Source organism: Heteronotia binoei, chromosome 8 (genome assembly GCF_032191835.1).
Source record: "Heteronotia binoei isolate CCM8104 ecotype False Entrance Well chromosome 8, APGP_CSIRO_Hbin_v1, whole genome shotgun sequence".
NCBI lineage: Eukaryota > Metazoa > Chordata > Lepidosauria > Squamata > Gekkonidae > Heteronotia > Heteronotia binoei.
This window is the reverse complement of record NC_083230.1, coordinates 127,563,218-127,578,240: the sequence shown is the minus strand read 5'-3', so window position 1 is coordinate 127,578,240 and position 15,023 is coordinate 127,563,218. Positions and strand designations below refer to the sequence as shown.

The window sequence follows — 15,023 nt, the reverse complement described above, 5'->3', positions numbered from 1 at the left end:
TTCCTTTCCTTTTCCTTCTCTCTGAATCAGAGACTCAGAGTGGCTCACAACCTCCTATATTAGGGATGGCCAACGGTAGCCCTCCAGATGTTTTTTTGCCCACAACTCCCATCAGCCTCAGCCAGCATGGCCAATGGGAGCTGTAGGCAAAAAACATCTGGAGAGCTACCGTTTGCCACCACTGCCCTATATCTTCCTCCCCCGCAGAACAGACATCCTGTGAGGTGGGGCTCAAAGCGCTCTCACAGCAGCTGCCCATTCAAGGACAACCTCTGCCAGAGCTATGGCTGACCCAAGGCCATTCCAGCAGGTGCAGGTGAAGGAGTGGGGAATCAAACCCGGTTCTCCCAGATAAGAGAGCTCTGGCTGACCCAAGGCCATTCCAGCAGGTGCAGGTGGAGGAGGGGGGAATCAAACCCGGTTCTCCCAGATGAAAGAGCTCTGGCTGACCCAAGGCCATTCCAGCAGCTGCAAGTGGAGAAGTGGGGAATCAAACCCAGTTCTCCCAGATAAGAGAGCTCTGGCTGACCCAAGGCCATTCCAGCAGCTGCAAGTGGAGGAGTGGGGAATCAAACCCGGTTCTCCCAGATAAGAGAGCCATGGCTGACCCAAGGCCATTCCAGCAGCTGCAAGGGGAGGAGTGGGGAATCAAACCCAGTTCTCCCAGATAAGAGAGCTATGGCTGACCCAAGGCCATTCCAGCAGCTGCGAGTGGAGGAGTGGGGAATCAAACCCGGTTCTCCCAGATAAGAGAGCTCTGGCTGACCCAAGGCCATTCCAGCAGCTGCAAGTGGAGGAGTGGGGAATCAAACCCGGTTCTCCCAGATAAGAGTCTGCACACTTTATTACTACACCAAACTGACCTGTAATGCAAGAGGAAGAAAAACTCCCCTCCATGGTGTACGCAAAAACCCCCCAAACCCTTTTCAAATTAGCTCATGTCCTGAGAGAGACAGTCAGTCAGAGCAGACAATACTGACCTAGACAGAGTTGCCTCAACAGCAGGCAGCTAAGTGTGTTAACTGAAAGCGGGAGTTCCTACATATGAGGCAGGTGAAGACGATGATATTGGATTTATGTCCTGCCTTATACTCTGAATCTCAGAGCGGCTCACAATCTCCTTTACCTTCCCCTCCCCCACAACAGACACCCTGTGAGGTAGGTGGGGCTGAGAGAGGAGAAGACTGCAGATTTATACCCCACCTTTCTCTCTGAATCGAAGTCTCAGAGTGGCCCACAATCCCCTATAACTTCTCCCCCCACAACAGACACCCTGTGAGGTGGGTGGGGCTGAGAGAGCTCGGACAGAAGCTGCCCTTTCAAGGACAACTCCTGCGAGAGCTCTGGCTGACCCAAGGCCATTCCAGCAGGTGCAAGTGGAGGAGTGGGGAATCAAACCCGGTTCTCCCAGATAAGAGCTCTGGCTGACCCAAGGCCATTCCAGCAGCTGCAAGTGGAGGAGGGGGGAATCAAACCCGGTTCTCCCAGATAAGAGAGCTCTGGCTGACCCAAGTCCATTCCAGCAGCTGCAGGTGGAGGAGTGGAGAATCAAACCCGATTCTCCCAGATCAGAGTCTGTGCACTTCACCACTACACCAAACTGGCTCCCAGGTGCTTGCTTATGGTGGAACCAGAACTCCTCCCCCAAAGAACACCGTTCCTGGACCAGACTTCTGGGGATGAAAATCAGTTGTTCTTAAGTGACAGGTTAACCAGGAGCTGACGGCTCAATAAGCCTGCAACAGGTGGGCAGAGGTATCCCACCCCTTCCTCCAAAAGGCAACCTACCTGGCTCTCCCTCCTCTTTCTTGCCCTCACAACCAGGAGACGTTTTGTAGGAAAATAGGTGGTGGAGCTCATTAGCATCACTCATTAGATTATGCTGCCCCCACCCTCCGCAGCCAAAAGCAACCCGATGCAAGAAAGGAGAGCCCCGAGCGAGCGAGGCCTCCTTGGGCTGTCTAAGAGAGCCAGCCAGCCCAAGCAGGCCTCGCTCACCTGGGGCTCTCCTTGGCCGCCTCCCTCCCCAGTCAAAAGGTCAGGTAAAATCACATAAGGCTGGCTAAAATCACATCAGAAGTGACGAAAGGGTGGCGTGGGCTTCTCCAGGGGGTTCATGAGGGCTGGTGTGGGGGTTCATGAGGGCTGCTGGGGGTGTGTCTGGCTGGCTGCCTGCTTTCCTAATCCAGGGATTGTTATGCAGCTGCACCTCATATTCAATGGATAAGTGGAGAGGAAGCGGGGAGGAGGGAACCCTCAGAAAGGTTCAGGAGCTGGGCTCCCACAAGCTCCTGCTGAATCGGAGGCCTGCTCGCTAAATCCATAAGAACATAAGAGAAGCCATGTTAGATCAGGCCAATGGCCCATCCAGTCCAACACTCTGTGTCATATAAGAACATAAGAGAAGCCATGTTGGATCAGGCCAGTGGCCCATCCAGTCCAACACTCTGTGTCACACAGTGGCAAAAAATTTTTGTATATACACACACACACTGCGGCTAATAGCCACTGATGGACCTCTGCTCCATATTTTTATCTAAACCCCTCTTGAATATGCTTGTGGCCGCCACCACCTCCTGTGGCAGTGAATTCCACATGTTAATCACCCTTTGGGTGAAGAAGGACTTCCTTTTATCCGTTTTAAGCCGACTGCTCAGCAATTTCATCGAATGCCCACGAATTCTTGTATTGTGAGAAAGGAAGAAAAGTACTTCTTTCTCTACTTTCTCCATCCCATGCATGATGTAATGTGTGTTTTCTGTTGTGAGCCGCCCTGAGCCTGCTCCGGCGGGGAGGGCAGGATAGAAATAAAAAATTATTATTATTATCTTGTAAACCTCTATCATGTCACCCCGCAGTCGACGTTTCTCCAAGCTAAAGAGTCCCAAGCGTTTCAACCTTTCTTCATAGGGAAAGTGTTCCAGCCCTTTAATCATTCTAGTTGCCCTTTTCTGGACTTTCTCCAATGCTATAATATCCTTTTTGAGGTGCGGCGACCAGAATTGTACACAGTATTCCAAATGAGACCGCACCATCGATTTATACAGGGGCATTATGATACTGGCTGATTTGTTTTCAATTCCCTTCCTAATAATTTCCAGCATGGCGTTGGCCTTTTTTATTGCAAACGCACACCCTGCGAGGTAGGTTAGAGAGCAACCGATCCAGGGTCCCCCGGAGAGATTCAGGGCCGAGCGGGGACCGAGTCAAAGCCAGCCCGTGCCGGCCAAGGGCGGCGCTCTGACAAACGGGCGACGCTGCCTTGCAGGCCCCGCCTCCCGAGCTCTCTCCCTCGCGAATCCGTGGGGTGGATCCCAGCTTACCAGCAGCGAGACCACCGTGCTGGAGTAGAAGGCCAGGTCCTCGATGATCTCGGTGCGCCGGTTGGCCCCGATGCGCAAGGAGCGGCTGTGGACTTCTTCCGGGAGCACTGTCAGGATCTCCAGCAAGAAGGGCAGCGACGTCACGTCGTTATTGTACCTGGAGGTCCAGGGGAGGAAAGGGAGGCGTGAAAAACCCCAACAGTGGTATGGCATTCCGCTCCACGGAAACTGGCAGATATACTGATTTATCTTTTATTGCAGTCTATTTCCACCCCGTCCGTTCCCCGTAAGGCTCAGGGCGGAGTACGGCATACGATAAAACAATGAAATATAATAAAAACATTTTAAAAACAGACAGCTCAGCAGCACGCAGAGAAGTTTAGCCTGGAGAGGAGGCGGCTGAGAGGGGACAGGATCACCATCTCCAAGTCCTTGAAGGACTGTCATCTAGAGGAGGGGGTGGAATTGTTTTCTGGGGCCCCGGAAGGTAGGACCAGAACCAACGGGTTGAAATTAAATAAAAAGAGTTTCCGCCTCAACATGAGGAAGAACTTCCTGACCGTTAGAGTGATTCTTCAGTGGAACAGGCTTCCACAGGAGGTGGTGGGCTCTCCTTCCTTGGAGGTTTTTAAGCAGAGGCTAGATGGCCATCTGACAGCAATGAGGATCCTGTGAATTTAGGGGGAGGGGTTTGTGAGTTTCCTGCCTTGGGCAGGGGGTTGGATTAGATGACCCTGGAGGTCTGTTCCAACTCTACAATTCTATGATTCGTGAAGAGACGGTATCGCTTTACTCTGCTATGGTAAGACCTCACCTGGAGTATTGTCTTCAGTTTTGGGCACCACATTTTAAGAAGGATAGAGAAAAGCTGGAACGGGTCCACAGGAGGGCGACGAAGATGGGGAGGGGACTGGAGACCAAGAGGAAAGGTTGAAGGAGCTGGGGATGTGAAGTCTGGAGAGGAGGCGGCTGAGAGGTGAGAGAATCACCATCTTCAAGCAGAGCAGAGGTCCACCAGTGGCTGTTAGCCACAGCCTATTGTTGGAACTCTGTCTAGGGCAGTGATGCTCTGTATTTTTGGTGCCTGAGGGAGGCTTCTAGCCCCACTGGTGGACCTCCTGATGGCACTTGGTTTGTTTGGCCACTGTGTGACATGGACTGGATGGGCCACTGGCCTGATCCAACATGGCTTCTCTTATGTTCTTATGTGACACAGAGTGTTGGACTGGATGGGCCATTGGCCTGATCCAGTATGGCTTCTCTTATGTTCTTATGTGACACAGAGTGTTGGACATGATGGGCCATTGGCTTGATCCAACATGGCTTCTCTTATGTTCTTATGTGACACAGAGTGTTGGACTGGATGGGCCACTGGCCTGATCCAACATGGCTTCTCTTATGTTCTTATGTGACACAGAGTGTTGGACTGGATGGGCCATTGGCCTGATCCAACATGGCTTCTCTTATGTGTGACACAGAGTGTTGGACTGGATGGGCCATTGGCCTGATCCAACATGGCTTCTCTTATGTTCTTATGTGACACAGAGTTTTGGACTGGATGGGCCATTGGCCTGATCCAACATGGCTTCTCTTATGTTCTTCTGTGATACAGAGTGTTGGACTGGATGGACCACTGGCCTGATCCAACATGGCTTCTCTTATGTTCTTATGTGACACAGAGTGTTGGACTGGATGGGCCATTGGCCTGATCCAACATGGCTTCTCTTATGTTCTTATGTGACACAGAGTGTTGGACTGTGGGCCATTGGCCTGATCCAACATGGCTGCTCCTATGCCCACCTTGGCTGTCTCACATCATGATATCTCACAGGTGACAGGAGCCCTCCAAGGGCCTGATTCGGCCCCCGAACTGCATGTATGACACCCTTGAACTAAACCACTTTGCTGGAAACAGTTGTAAGCGATTAGGCACTTACCTGCACTGTTGGTTCTGATGTCCAAGGATTTTTTTCCATTTTGGAAGGGTATAATGAATAAAGTCACAGAAATAACAGGCTTGAGGTTACCATTGACACCTGATTTTTTTCAGTTGAATCTTAGAATAGGATTTAAAACATCCTCTATTAAAACGAATGGTTTTAATTTATGCAGCCAAATTGGCAATAGCACAGAAATGCAAATCAGAATCTGCTCCTTCTTTAAGTTTATGCCATTTGAAAATATGGAGAGTGTGTGTGCGCGCGCGCGTGCGTCTGTGTGTGTAAAAAAGGTAAAGGTAGTCCCCTGTGTAAGTGCCAGTAATTTCCGACTCTGGGGTGATGTCGTATCACGACATTTTTCAGCAGACTTTTTACGGGGTGGTTTGCCATTGCCTTCCCAAGTCATCTACACTTCCCCGCCCCCCCCACCCCCCCCCCAGCAAGCTGGAGACTCATTTTACCGATCTCGGAAAGATGGAAGGCTGAGTAAGCCTGGAGCCGGCTACCTGGTTGAAAATTTTTATTAGTTTTCAGAAAAATAGAGGGGAACAGGGGAAATGGAAATAGAAAAGTAGAAATATAAATATCGATACCAATATAGTCTAATCTATACGGAAATACTTCCTTAGAGTCACATTATCAAATATTATTATTGCTTTACACCATATCATCGAACTCTAAATAAACATTTTAACAATTGTAAGTCTTCATTTGAGTTATCTTCTTAAGCTTACATGTCTACAATATATGATATTATAATATTCATGACAGGAGAGGGAGATAAAAGTTCACACCAGAGAATCTTAAGTAACTAACCACGCATGTAATTTCTCCCAATATTTTCTTGCTTCTTCCGTAGATTTCCCAGCCCGCAACTGGGATCAATAGTCCATCTCTGCCGTTTCCAGTATTTTCCCCATCAAGTCTGACCTCGTGGGAATTTTTTGAAGTTTCCATTTCTGTGCCAGAAGAATTCTAGCTGCTGAGGAGCCGGCTACCTGAACCCAGCTTCCACTGGGATCGAACTCAGGTCTTGAGAAGAGAGTTTGACTGCAGTACTGCAGCTTTACCACTCTGCACCACTGGGCTCTTTATACACACACACATATTGATATATATTGGCTAAGATAACTGACATGATGATATTGGATTTATATCCCGCCCTGTACTCTGAATCTCAGAGCAGTTTACAATCTCCTATACCTTCTTGCCCCACAACAGACACCCTGGGAGGTGGGTGGGGCTGAGAGAACTCTCACAGCAGCTGCCCTTTCAAGGACAACCTCTGCCAGGAGCTAATGGCTGACCCAAGGCCAGTCCAGCAGCTGCAAGTGGAGGAGTGGGGAATCAAACCCGGTTCTTCCAGATAAGAGAGCTCTGGCTGACCCAAGACCATTCCAGCAGCTGCAAGCGGAGGAGTGGGGAATCAAACCCGGTTCTCCCAGATAAGAGAGCTCTGGCTGACCCAAGGCCATTCCAGCAGCTGCAAGTGGAGGAGTGGGGAATCAAACCCGGTTCTCCCAGATAAGAGAGCTCTGGCTGACCCAAGGCCATTCCAGCAGCTGCAAGTGGAGGAGTGGGGAATCAAACCTGGTTCTCCCAGATAAGAGAGCTATGGCTGACCCAAGGCCATTCCAGCAGCTGCAAGTGGAGGAGTGGGGAATCAAACCCAGTTCTCCCAGATAAGAGAGCTCTGGCTGACCCAAGGCCATTCCAGAAGCTGCAAGTGGAGCAGTGGGGAATGAAACCCGGTTCTCCCAGATAAGAGATCTATGGCTGACCCAAGGCCATTCCTGCAGCTGCAAGTGGAGGAGTGGGGAATCAAACCCAGTTCTCCCAGATAAGAGAGCTCTAGCTGACCCAAGGCCATTCCAGCAGCTGCAAGTGGAGGAGTGGGGAATCCAGCCCGGTTCTCCCAGATAAGGAGAGCTCTGGCTCCGCTTGCAGCTGCTGGAATGGCCTTGGGTCAGCCAGAGCTCTCGCAGGAGTTGTCCTTGAAAGGGTAGCTGCTGTGAGAGCCCTCTCAGCCCCACACACTTTACAAGGTGTCTGTTGTGGGGGGAGAAGACATGGGAGATTGAAAGCCGCTCTGAGTCTCTGTTTTTGAAATGGCAGCTGCTGTGAGAGCCCTCTCAGCCCCACCCACCCCACAAGGTGTCTGTTATTGGGGGAGAAGACATGGGAGATTGTAAGCCGCCCTGAGTCTCTGATTCAGAGAGAAGGGCGGGATATAAATCTGCAGTCATCTTCTTCTAGTTCAGCAATTCCGAGACATTATTCAAATATCATAGACTTCAAAGGAAGCTATTAAGGTATTTAGAAACAATCCGTTTCAACATTTCACCATAGGTGCAAAGCAGTTTACAATTTTTTGGAATTTCTTGCTGAGCGGAGTTACTTACTTTTCAACCAGTGTGTGGACGCAGCCCTTCCAGGAGGCCATCTGTAGGGCGAGGTCTGCTATTGCTAATGCCAGCTGCAAAGGGGAGAAGGAAAGAGCAGCAGGTTCAGATAAGCCCATCCATAGAATCGTAGAGTTGTGGAAGGGACCCTTCAGGGTCATCTAGTCCAACCCCCTGCACAATGCAGCGAATTCACAAACAACTCCCCCTAAGTTCACAGGATCTGCATTGCTGTCAGATGGTCATCTAGCCTCCGTTTAAAAACCTCCAAGGCAGAAGAGCCCACCAACTCACAAGGAGGACGTTCTGTTCCACTGGGGAACGCTCATCTTGAGCCGGAAACCCTTCTGATTTAATTTCAACCCATTGGTTCTGGTCCTTCCTTCTGAAGCAACAGAAACCAACTCTGCGCTGTCCCCTTCATGACATGACAGAGGTTTAAAAGATGACGCATGGGATAGAGATGGTAGAGAAAGAAGTCCTTTTCTCCCTTTCTCACAATACGAGAATACATGGACATTCAATGAAATTGCTGAGTAGTCAAGTTACAACGGATAAAAGGAAGACCTTCTTGTGTTTTAACAATTTATTGATAACATATGGTTACAAACTTAATTATAAATTTCCTGTACTAACCCATATGATATTTCAATCCCCGTCCCTCCCTTGTTTGACTTCCCCGAAGTTATATATTTAAGTTCAATACTAAAGGTACCACTAACTGATCAAAGTTCAATATTTTTTTCCCCCCTCATCAATATTAAAAAATTGTCCAATGTCTTTTTACATTCCTCTCTTTCTCCATAGATCCTTTAAATTTCTTCCACTCCTTTTTGAATATACCTAGATCATAGTCTCTTAGAGTTCTAGTTAGTTTGTCCATCTCACTCCACGATAAAACATTCATAATCCAAAAGGAAGACCTTCTTCACCCTAAAGGGTAATTAACACAAGGAATTCACTGCCACAGGAGGTGGTGGCAGCTACAAGCATAGCCAGCTTTAAGAGGGGATTGGATAAACATCTGGAGCAGAGGTCCATCAGTGGTTATTAGCCAAAGTGCATTGTTGGAACTCTCTGTCTGGGCAGTGATGCTCTGTATTCTTGGTACTGGGAGGCACAGTGGAAGGGTTTCTAGTGTCCTGGCCCCACTAATGGACCTCCTGAGCGGACCTGGTTTGGGGGGTGGGGGGTTGGCCACTGTATGACACAGAGTGTTGGACTGGATAGGCCACTGGCCTGATCCAACATGGCTTCTCTTATGTTCTTATGCGACACAGAGGGTTGGACTGGATGGGCCATTGGCCTGATTCAACATGGCTTCTCTTACGTTCTTCTGTCTGGGGAAGGAATGCGCTGTATTCTTGGTGCTTGGGGGGGCACAGTGGAAGGGCTTGTAGTGTCCTGGCCCCACTGATGGACCTCCTGATGGCACCTGGGTTTTTTGGCCACTGTGTGACACAGAGTGTTGGACTGGATGGACCACTGGCCTGATCCAACATGGCTTCTCCTATGTTCTTATGTGACAGAGTGTTGGATTGGATGGGCCACTGGCCTGATCCAACATGGCTTCTCTTCTGTTCTTCTGTGACACAGAGTGTTGGACTGGAGGGGCCATTGGCCTGACCCAACATGGCTTCTCTTATGTTCTTATGTGATGCAGAGTGTTGAACTGGAAGGGCCATTGGCCTGATCCAACATAGCTTCTCTTATGTTCTTATGTGACACAGAGTGTTGGACTGAATGGGCCACTGGCCTGATCAAACGTGGCTTCTCTTATGTTCTTATGTGACACAGAGGGTTGGACTGGATGGGCCATTGGCCTGACCCAACATGGCTTCTCTTATGTTCTTATGTGACACAGAGTGTTGGACTGGATGGGCCATTGGCCTGATCCAACATGGCTTCTCTTATGTTCTTCTGTGACACAGAGTGTTGGACTGGATGGGCTACTGGCCTGATCCAACGTGGCTTCTCATATGTTCTCATGTGACACAGAGTGTTGGACTGAATGGGCCAGACATAAAAACACGAGAAAAGGGCCCAAACAATCCCAATACTGTGTCACACAGTGGCCAAAACCCAGGTGCCCTCAGGAGGTCTACCAGCTGCGCCAGAACTCCTGAAGCCCCCCAATATGCCCCCTCCAAGGATATAGAGCAGGGATAGGGAACATTGGCTCTCCAGATGTTTTTTTGCCTACAACCTCCCATCAGCCCCAGCCATTGGCCATGCTGGCTGGGGCTGACGGGAGTCGTAGGCAGAAAACATCTGGAGAGCCAACGTTCCCTCCCCCTGATATAGAGCATAAGTGCGCCAGACAGGACAGAACACAAGAACCCTGGATCCCCAGGCCAGTATCTGGAGGTCTCCCACCTCTGAACAGAGGGTCCCAGCCAGTCAAGAGTCATTTGTCGGGTCCCCTCCTCCCGACACCCGCCCAGGCCGGCCGCTCACCTGGGTGACGATGACGGGGGACATGTCTTTCAAGTTCTGGATGTGTGAGAGCAGAGAGTCCCGCAGAGAGACGTGTGAGTCTGCCGGAGCTCGTAGAATGAGGTCTGGATTTTCATCTTCATGGTTTGGGCTGCAAAGTAGCAGGACTCCACGTCCTGCCGGATCTGTAGCAGCTGATCGGAAATCTCCCAAGCGTGAACCTGGCGGAGGAGAGGCGACACGAAACAAGACAAGAGAGTCAGGCCAAGGCAGGTTTAGCCGTAGCTTCAAGCTAGACAAAGACTGTTTTACAGGCAAATCAGAGATTTTTTTGGGGGGGGGGACCGGTAAGTCTGCCCAAATCATCTGAAAAGCTACAACCTGGAAGCCGAAGAACTGGTACGAAGTGCAAAAACGTGGTTGCTAAAGCAGACGCTGGTGGTAACCAATGTTTCCTCTAAACAGGGGCGGCCAAACTCACTTAACGTAAGAGCCGCATAGAACAAACATCAGATGTCTGAGAACTACAAAACATGATCGTCAGATGTTTGAGGGAGGGAGGGAAGGAAGGGAGGGAGGGAGGGAAGGGAGGGAGGGAGAGAGGAAGAAAGGGAGGGAGGAAAGGAGGGAAGAGAGGGAGGGAAGGGAGGGAAGAGAGGAAAGGAGAGAAAGGAGGGAAGGGAGGGAGGAAGAGGGAGGGAGAGAGGGAGGGAGGGAGAGAGGGAGGGAAGGGAGAGAGAAAGGGAAGGAGGGAAGGGAGGGAGGGAGAGGGAGGGATGAGAGGAAAGGAGGGAAGGGAGGGAGGAAGGGAGGGAGGGAAGGGAGGGAAGTAAGGAAGGGAGGGAGGGAGAAAGGGAGGAAAGGAGGGAGGGAGGAAGAAAGGAAGGGAAGGAAGGAAGGGAGGGGGAGGGAAGAAGGGAGGAAGAAAGGGAGGAGGGAAGGGAGGGAGGGAGGAAGGAGATATTGGATTTATATCCCCCCTATACTCTGAATCTCAGAGTCTCAGAGCTTTCACAATGTCCTTTACCTTCCCCCCCCAACACACAAACACAACAGACACCCTGTGAGGTGGGTGGGGCTAAGAGAGCTCTGACAAAAACTGCCCTTTCAAGGACAACCTCTGCCAGAGCTATGGCTGACCAAGAAGAGCCAGTTGCTTAGAGCAGGGGTCCTCAACCTCAGGGCCGCGGACTAGTACTGGGCCATGGCCAGTTAGCACCCGGGCCACCCAGCCTCGCCGCTCCCCTGCGGCGCTGCACAGCTTCGTGCCCCCCCCCCCCCCGCAGGGTCTCCTCTTCCTCCCTCCGTTTTCACAATGCTAAGGCTGGGGAAGTGACCGTGAAGCAGCTTCCGGGTTTGGTAAAGGCTGACCTTCCCCCACGATCAGCTGATTGGCAGGGAAACCGGCGGCAGCGGCCTGCTGGAAAAGCCGCGCTGTTCTTGCCTCCTTCCCACTTCCTTCCGGGGGGGCCCTGGGGCTGGTTCCTGGTGCCGAAAAGGTTGGGGACCACCGGCTTAGAGGCCTGATAGGAGCCCTCCGGGGGCCTGATTCGGCCCCCAGGCTGCATGCTTGACACCCCTGGATGCAGCGTTTTATTGCTGCGGTTGCTCAACTTTTACACCATTGTTTCTCGTTTTGTTGCGAAAGAACTGAGGCTAAGCAGGGTCGGCCCGGGCGGGAGACCACCAAGTCAGTCCCGGATTCGTGAGCAAAGGCAAGCAAGGGCAAACCACCTCGGAACGCCTCTTGCCGCGAACCCCCCACGCGGTTGCCGAAAGCCGGCTTTGGCTTGACAGCACTTTTCACCGCTGCCTCCTGCCTTTCATCACCACCAACAGGCAGGCACCCCCACCGAGAAGGCCCCGGCTAGCCCGCCTCATCAGACGCGGGAAGCCGAGCAGGGGCAGGAATGGCTCCGGGAAGACGACAAAACGGAGCAAGCCCGGAGCCGCTGTCTGCGGGAGCGGGGCTGAAATATTGATGAGTTCTCAAATGAAAAGGCCTCGCGCTCGAAAACCAATTCCCACAGCTACGTTTGACGAGGAAAGAAGGCAGGGAGAACGGCGGCGGGTGGCCGAGTAGGGCATGCCTCCCAGGATCGGACTTGCGGCCCTCTTCCTTCAGGCCTCCAGCCCAGGTGGAGAGGATTACTAGGGGCTGAGAGGAACCTTGTCTAGCAGTCTGCCTAGGGAGGAATGGTGGAAACTCCAGGGTGGTCCTGGTTGAGAGAGCCATTTTGATGTAGTGGTTAAGTGAGAGGACTCTTATCTGGGAGAACCGGGTTTGATTCCCCACTCCTCCACTTGCAGCTGCTGGAATGGCCTTGGGTCAGCCAGAGCTCTCTTATCTGGGAGAACCGGGGTTTGATTCCCCACTCTTCCCCTTGCAGCTGCTGGAATGGCCTTGGGTCAGCCAGAGCTCTCTTATCTGGGAGAACCGGGGTTTGATTCCCCACTTCTCCACTTGCAGCTGCTGGAATGGCCTTGGGTCAGCCAGAGCTCTCTTATCTGGGAGAACCGGGTTTGATTCCCCACTCCTCCACTTGCACCTGCTGGAATGGCCTTGGGTCAGCCAGAGCTCTCTTATCTGGGAGAACCGGGTTTGATTCCCCACTCCTCCTCTTGCAGCTGCTGGAATGGCCTTGGGTCAGCCAGAGCTCTCTCATCTGGGAGAACCGGGTTTGATTCCCCACTCCTCCACTTGCAGCTGCTGGAATGGCCTTGGGTCAGCCAGAGCTCTCTCATCTGGGAGAACCGGGTTTGATTCCCCACTCCTCCACTTGCAGCTGCTGGAATGGCCTTGGGTCAGCCAGAGCTCTCTTATCTGGGAGAACCGGGTTTGATTCCCCACTCCTCCTCTTGCAGCTGCTGGAATGGCCTTGGGTCAGCCAGAGCTCTCTCATCTGGGAGAACCGGGTTTGATTCCCCACTCCTCCACTTGCAGCTGCTGGAATGGCCTTGGGTCAGCCAGAGCTCTCTTATCTGGGAGAACCGGGTTTGATTCCCTACTCCTCCACTTGCAGCTGCTGGAAAGGCCTTGGGTCAGCCAGAGCTCTCTTATCTGGGAGAGCTTGCTTCGCCGGGCTTTCTCAACCACAAAGCACAGCTACTGAGCCAAGCCTCTCTTCCTTCTATTGGATGAGGCTCCTCCCCTTCCTGGTCCCCTGGGGAAGGAAAGAGCCAGAGCTTCCTTTTCCCACTTCCCTGGATCCCATGGGAGAGATACAAAGAAAGCACCTTTAAGACCAACCAATGTTTGAAGCATGTTTTAAGGCTTTTTTTTTTTTTTTAAGTTGCATTGTGTTCTTCTGTGTCCTTTATAAAGTTTTTATCTCTGCTATCTGACATTACATTTCATGACACACACAGCCCAGCCAGACAAGGTCTCATTTATGTCAGGTCCGGCCCTTGTAACAAATGAGTTTGACACCCTTGGTCTGGGACCTTCATAACTGGCAGACCACCTCTTTTGACATCCCCCCCCCCACACGCCAAAATTTGCATTCTATAACCTGCAACCTACTCATGGTGCCTGCCCCAAGGATACTTGCCTGGCATCTACAAGAGAACAAGGGCCTTTTCTGTGGTGGCCCCATCCAGGTGGAACCAGTTCAGTCTGTTTATATGGGCTCCCTTAAACCTCTACTTGCACTGTGTTTTAAATTGATGCTTGTTAATATCTTAGCTCTCGTTAGCCGCCTCGAGACTGCTCGGTGGCAAGAGGCTGCATATTAAACTTGGGGCTCTTTAGCTTGGAGAAACGTCGACTGGGGGGTGACATGATCGAGGTTTACAAGACAATGCATGAGATGGAGAAAGTAGAGAAAGAAGTACTTTTCTCCCTTTCTCACAATACAAGAACTCGTGGGCATTCGATGAAATTGCTGAGCAGTCGGGTTAGAACAGATAAAAGGAAGTCCTTCTTCCCCAAAGGGTAACTAACATCTGGAATTCACTGCCACAGGAGGTGGTGGTGGCTACAAGAATATAGCCAGCTTCAAGAGGGGACTGGATAAACATCTGGAGCAGAGATCCATCAGTGGTTATTAGCCACAGAATATTGTTGGAATTCTAAGTCTGGGGCAGTGATGCTCTGTATTCTTGGTGCTTGTGGGGGCCACAGTGGAAGAACTTCTAGCCCCACTTGTGGACCTCTTGATGACACTTTTTTTTGTGTGTGTGGCCACTGTGTGACACAGAGTGTTGGACCGGATGGTCCATTGGCCTGATCCAACATGGCTTCTCTTCTGTTCTTATGTGACACAGACTGTTGGACTGGATGGGCCATTGGCCCGATCCAACATGGCTTCTCTTATGTTCTCATGTGACACAGAGTGTTGGACTGGATGGGCCATTGGCCTGATTCAACAGGGCTTCTCTTATGTTCTTCTGTGACACAGAGTGTTGGGCTGGATGGGCCACTGGCCTGATCCAACATGGCTTCTCTTATGTTCTTATGTGACACAGAGTGTTGGACTGGATAGGCTGTTGGCCTGACCCAACATGGCTTCCCTTATGTTCTTATGTGACACAGAGTGTTGGGACTGGATGGACCATTGGCCTGATCCAACATGGCTTCTCTTATGTTCTTATGTGACATAGAGTGTTGGACTGGAGGGGCCACTGGCCTGATCCAACATGGCTTCTCTTATGTTCTTATGTGACACAGAGTGTTGGACTGGATGGGCCATTGGCCTGATCCAACATGGCTTCTCTTATGTTCTTATGTGACATAGAGTGTTGGACTGGAGGGGCCACTGGCCTGATCCAACATGGCTTCTCTTATGTTCTTATGTGACACAGAGTGTTGGACTGGAGGGGCCACTGGCCTGATCCAACATGGCTTCTCTTATGTTCTTATGTGACACAGAGTGTTGGACTGGAGGGGCCACTGGCCTGATCCAACATGGCTTCCCTTATGT

At 51.2% G+C, this 15,023-nt stretch overlaps 1 protein-coding gene across 1 annotated transcript in view; it reads right to left on the bottom strand.

Annotated features, from left to right (window-relative positions):
* The window catches only part of TNPO3 (transportin 3), a 120,792-nt gene that overhangs the window by 59,407 nt on the left and 46,362 nt on the right, over positions 1-15,023 (bottom strand). The window contains 4 exon segments of the mRNA XM_060246034.1: positions 3,324-3,480; positions 7,666-7,739; positions 10,123-10,211; positions 10,214-10,322. Coding sequence (XP_060102017.1) covers positions 3,324-3,480; positions 7,666-7,739; positions 10,123-10,211; positions 10,214-10,322 — 429 coding nt within the window.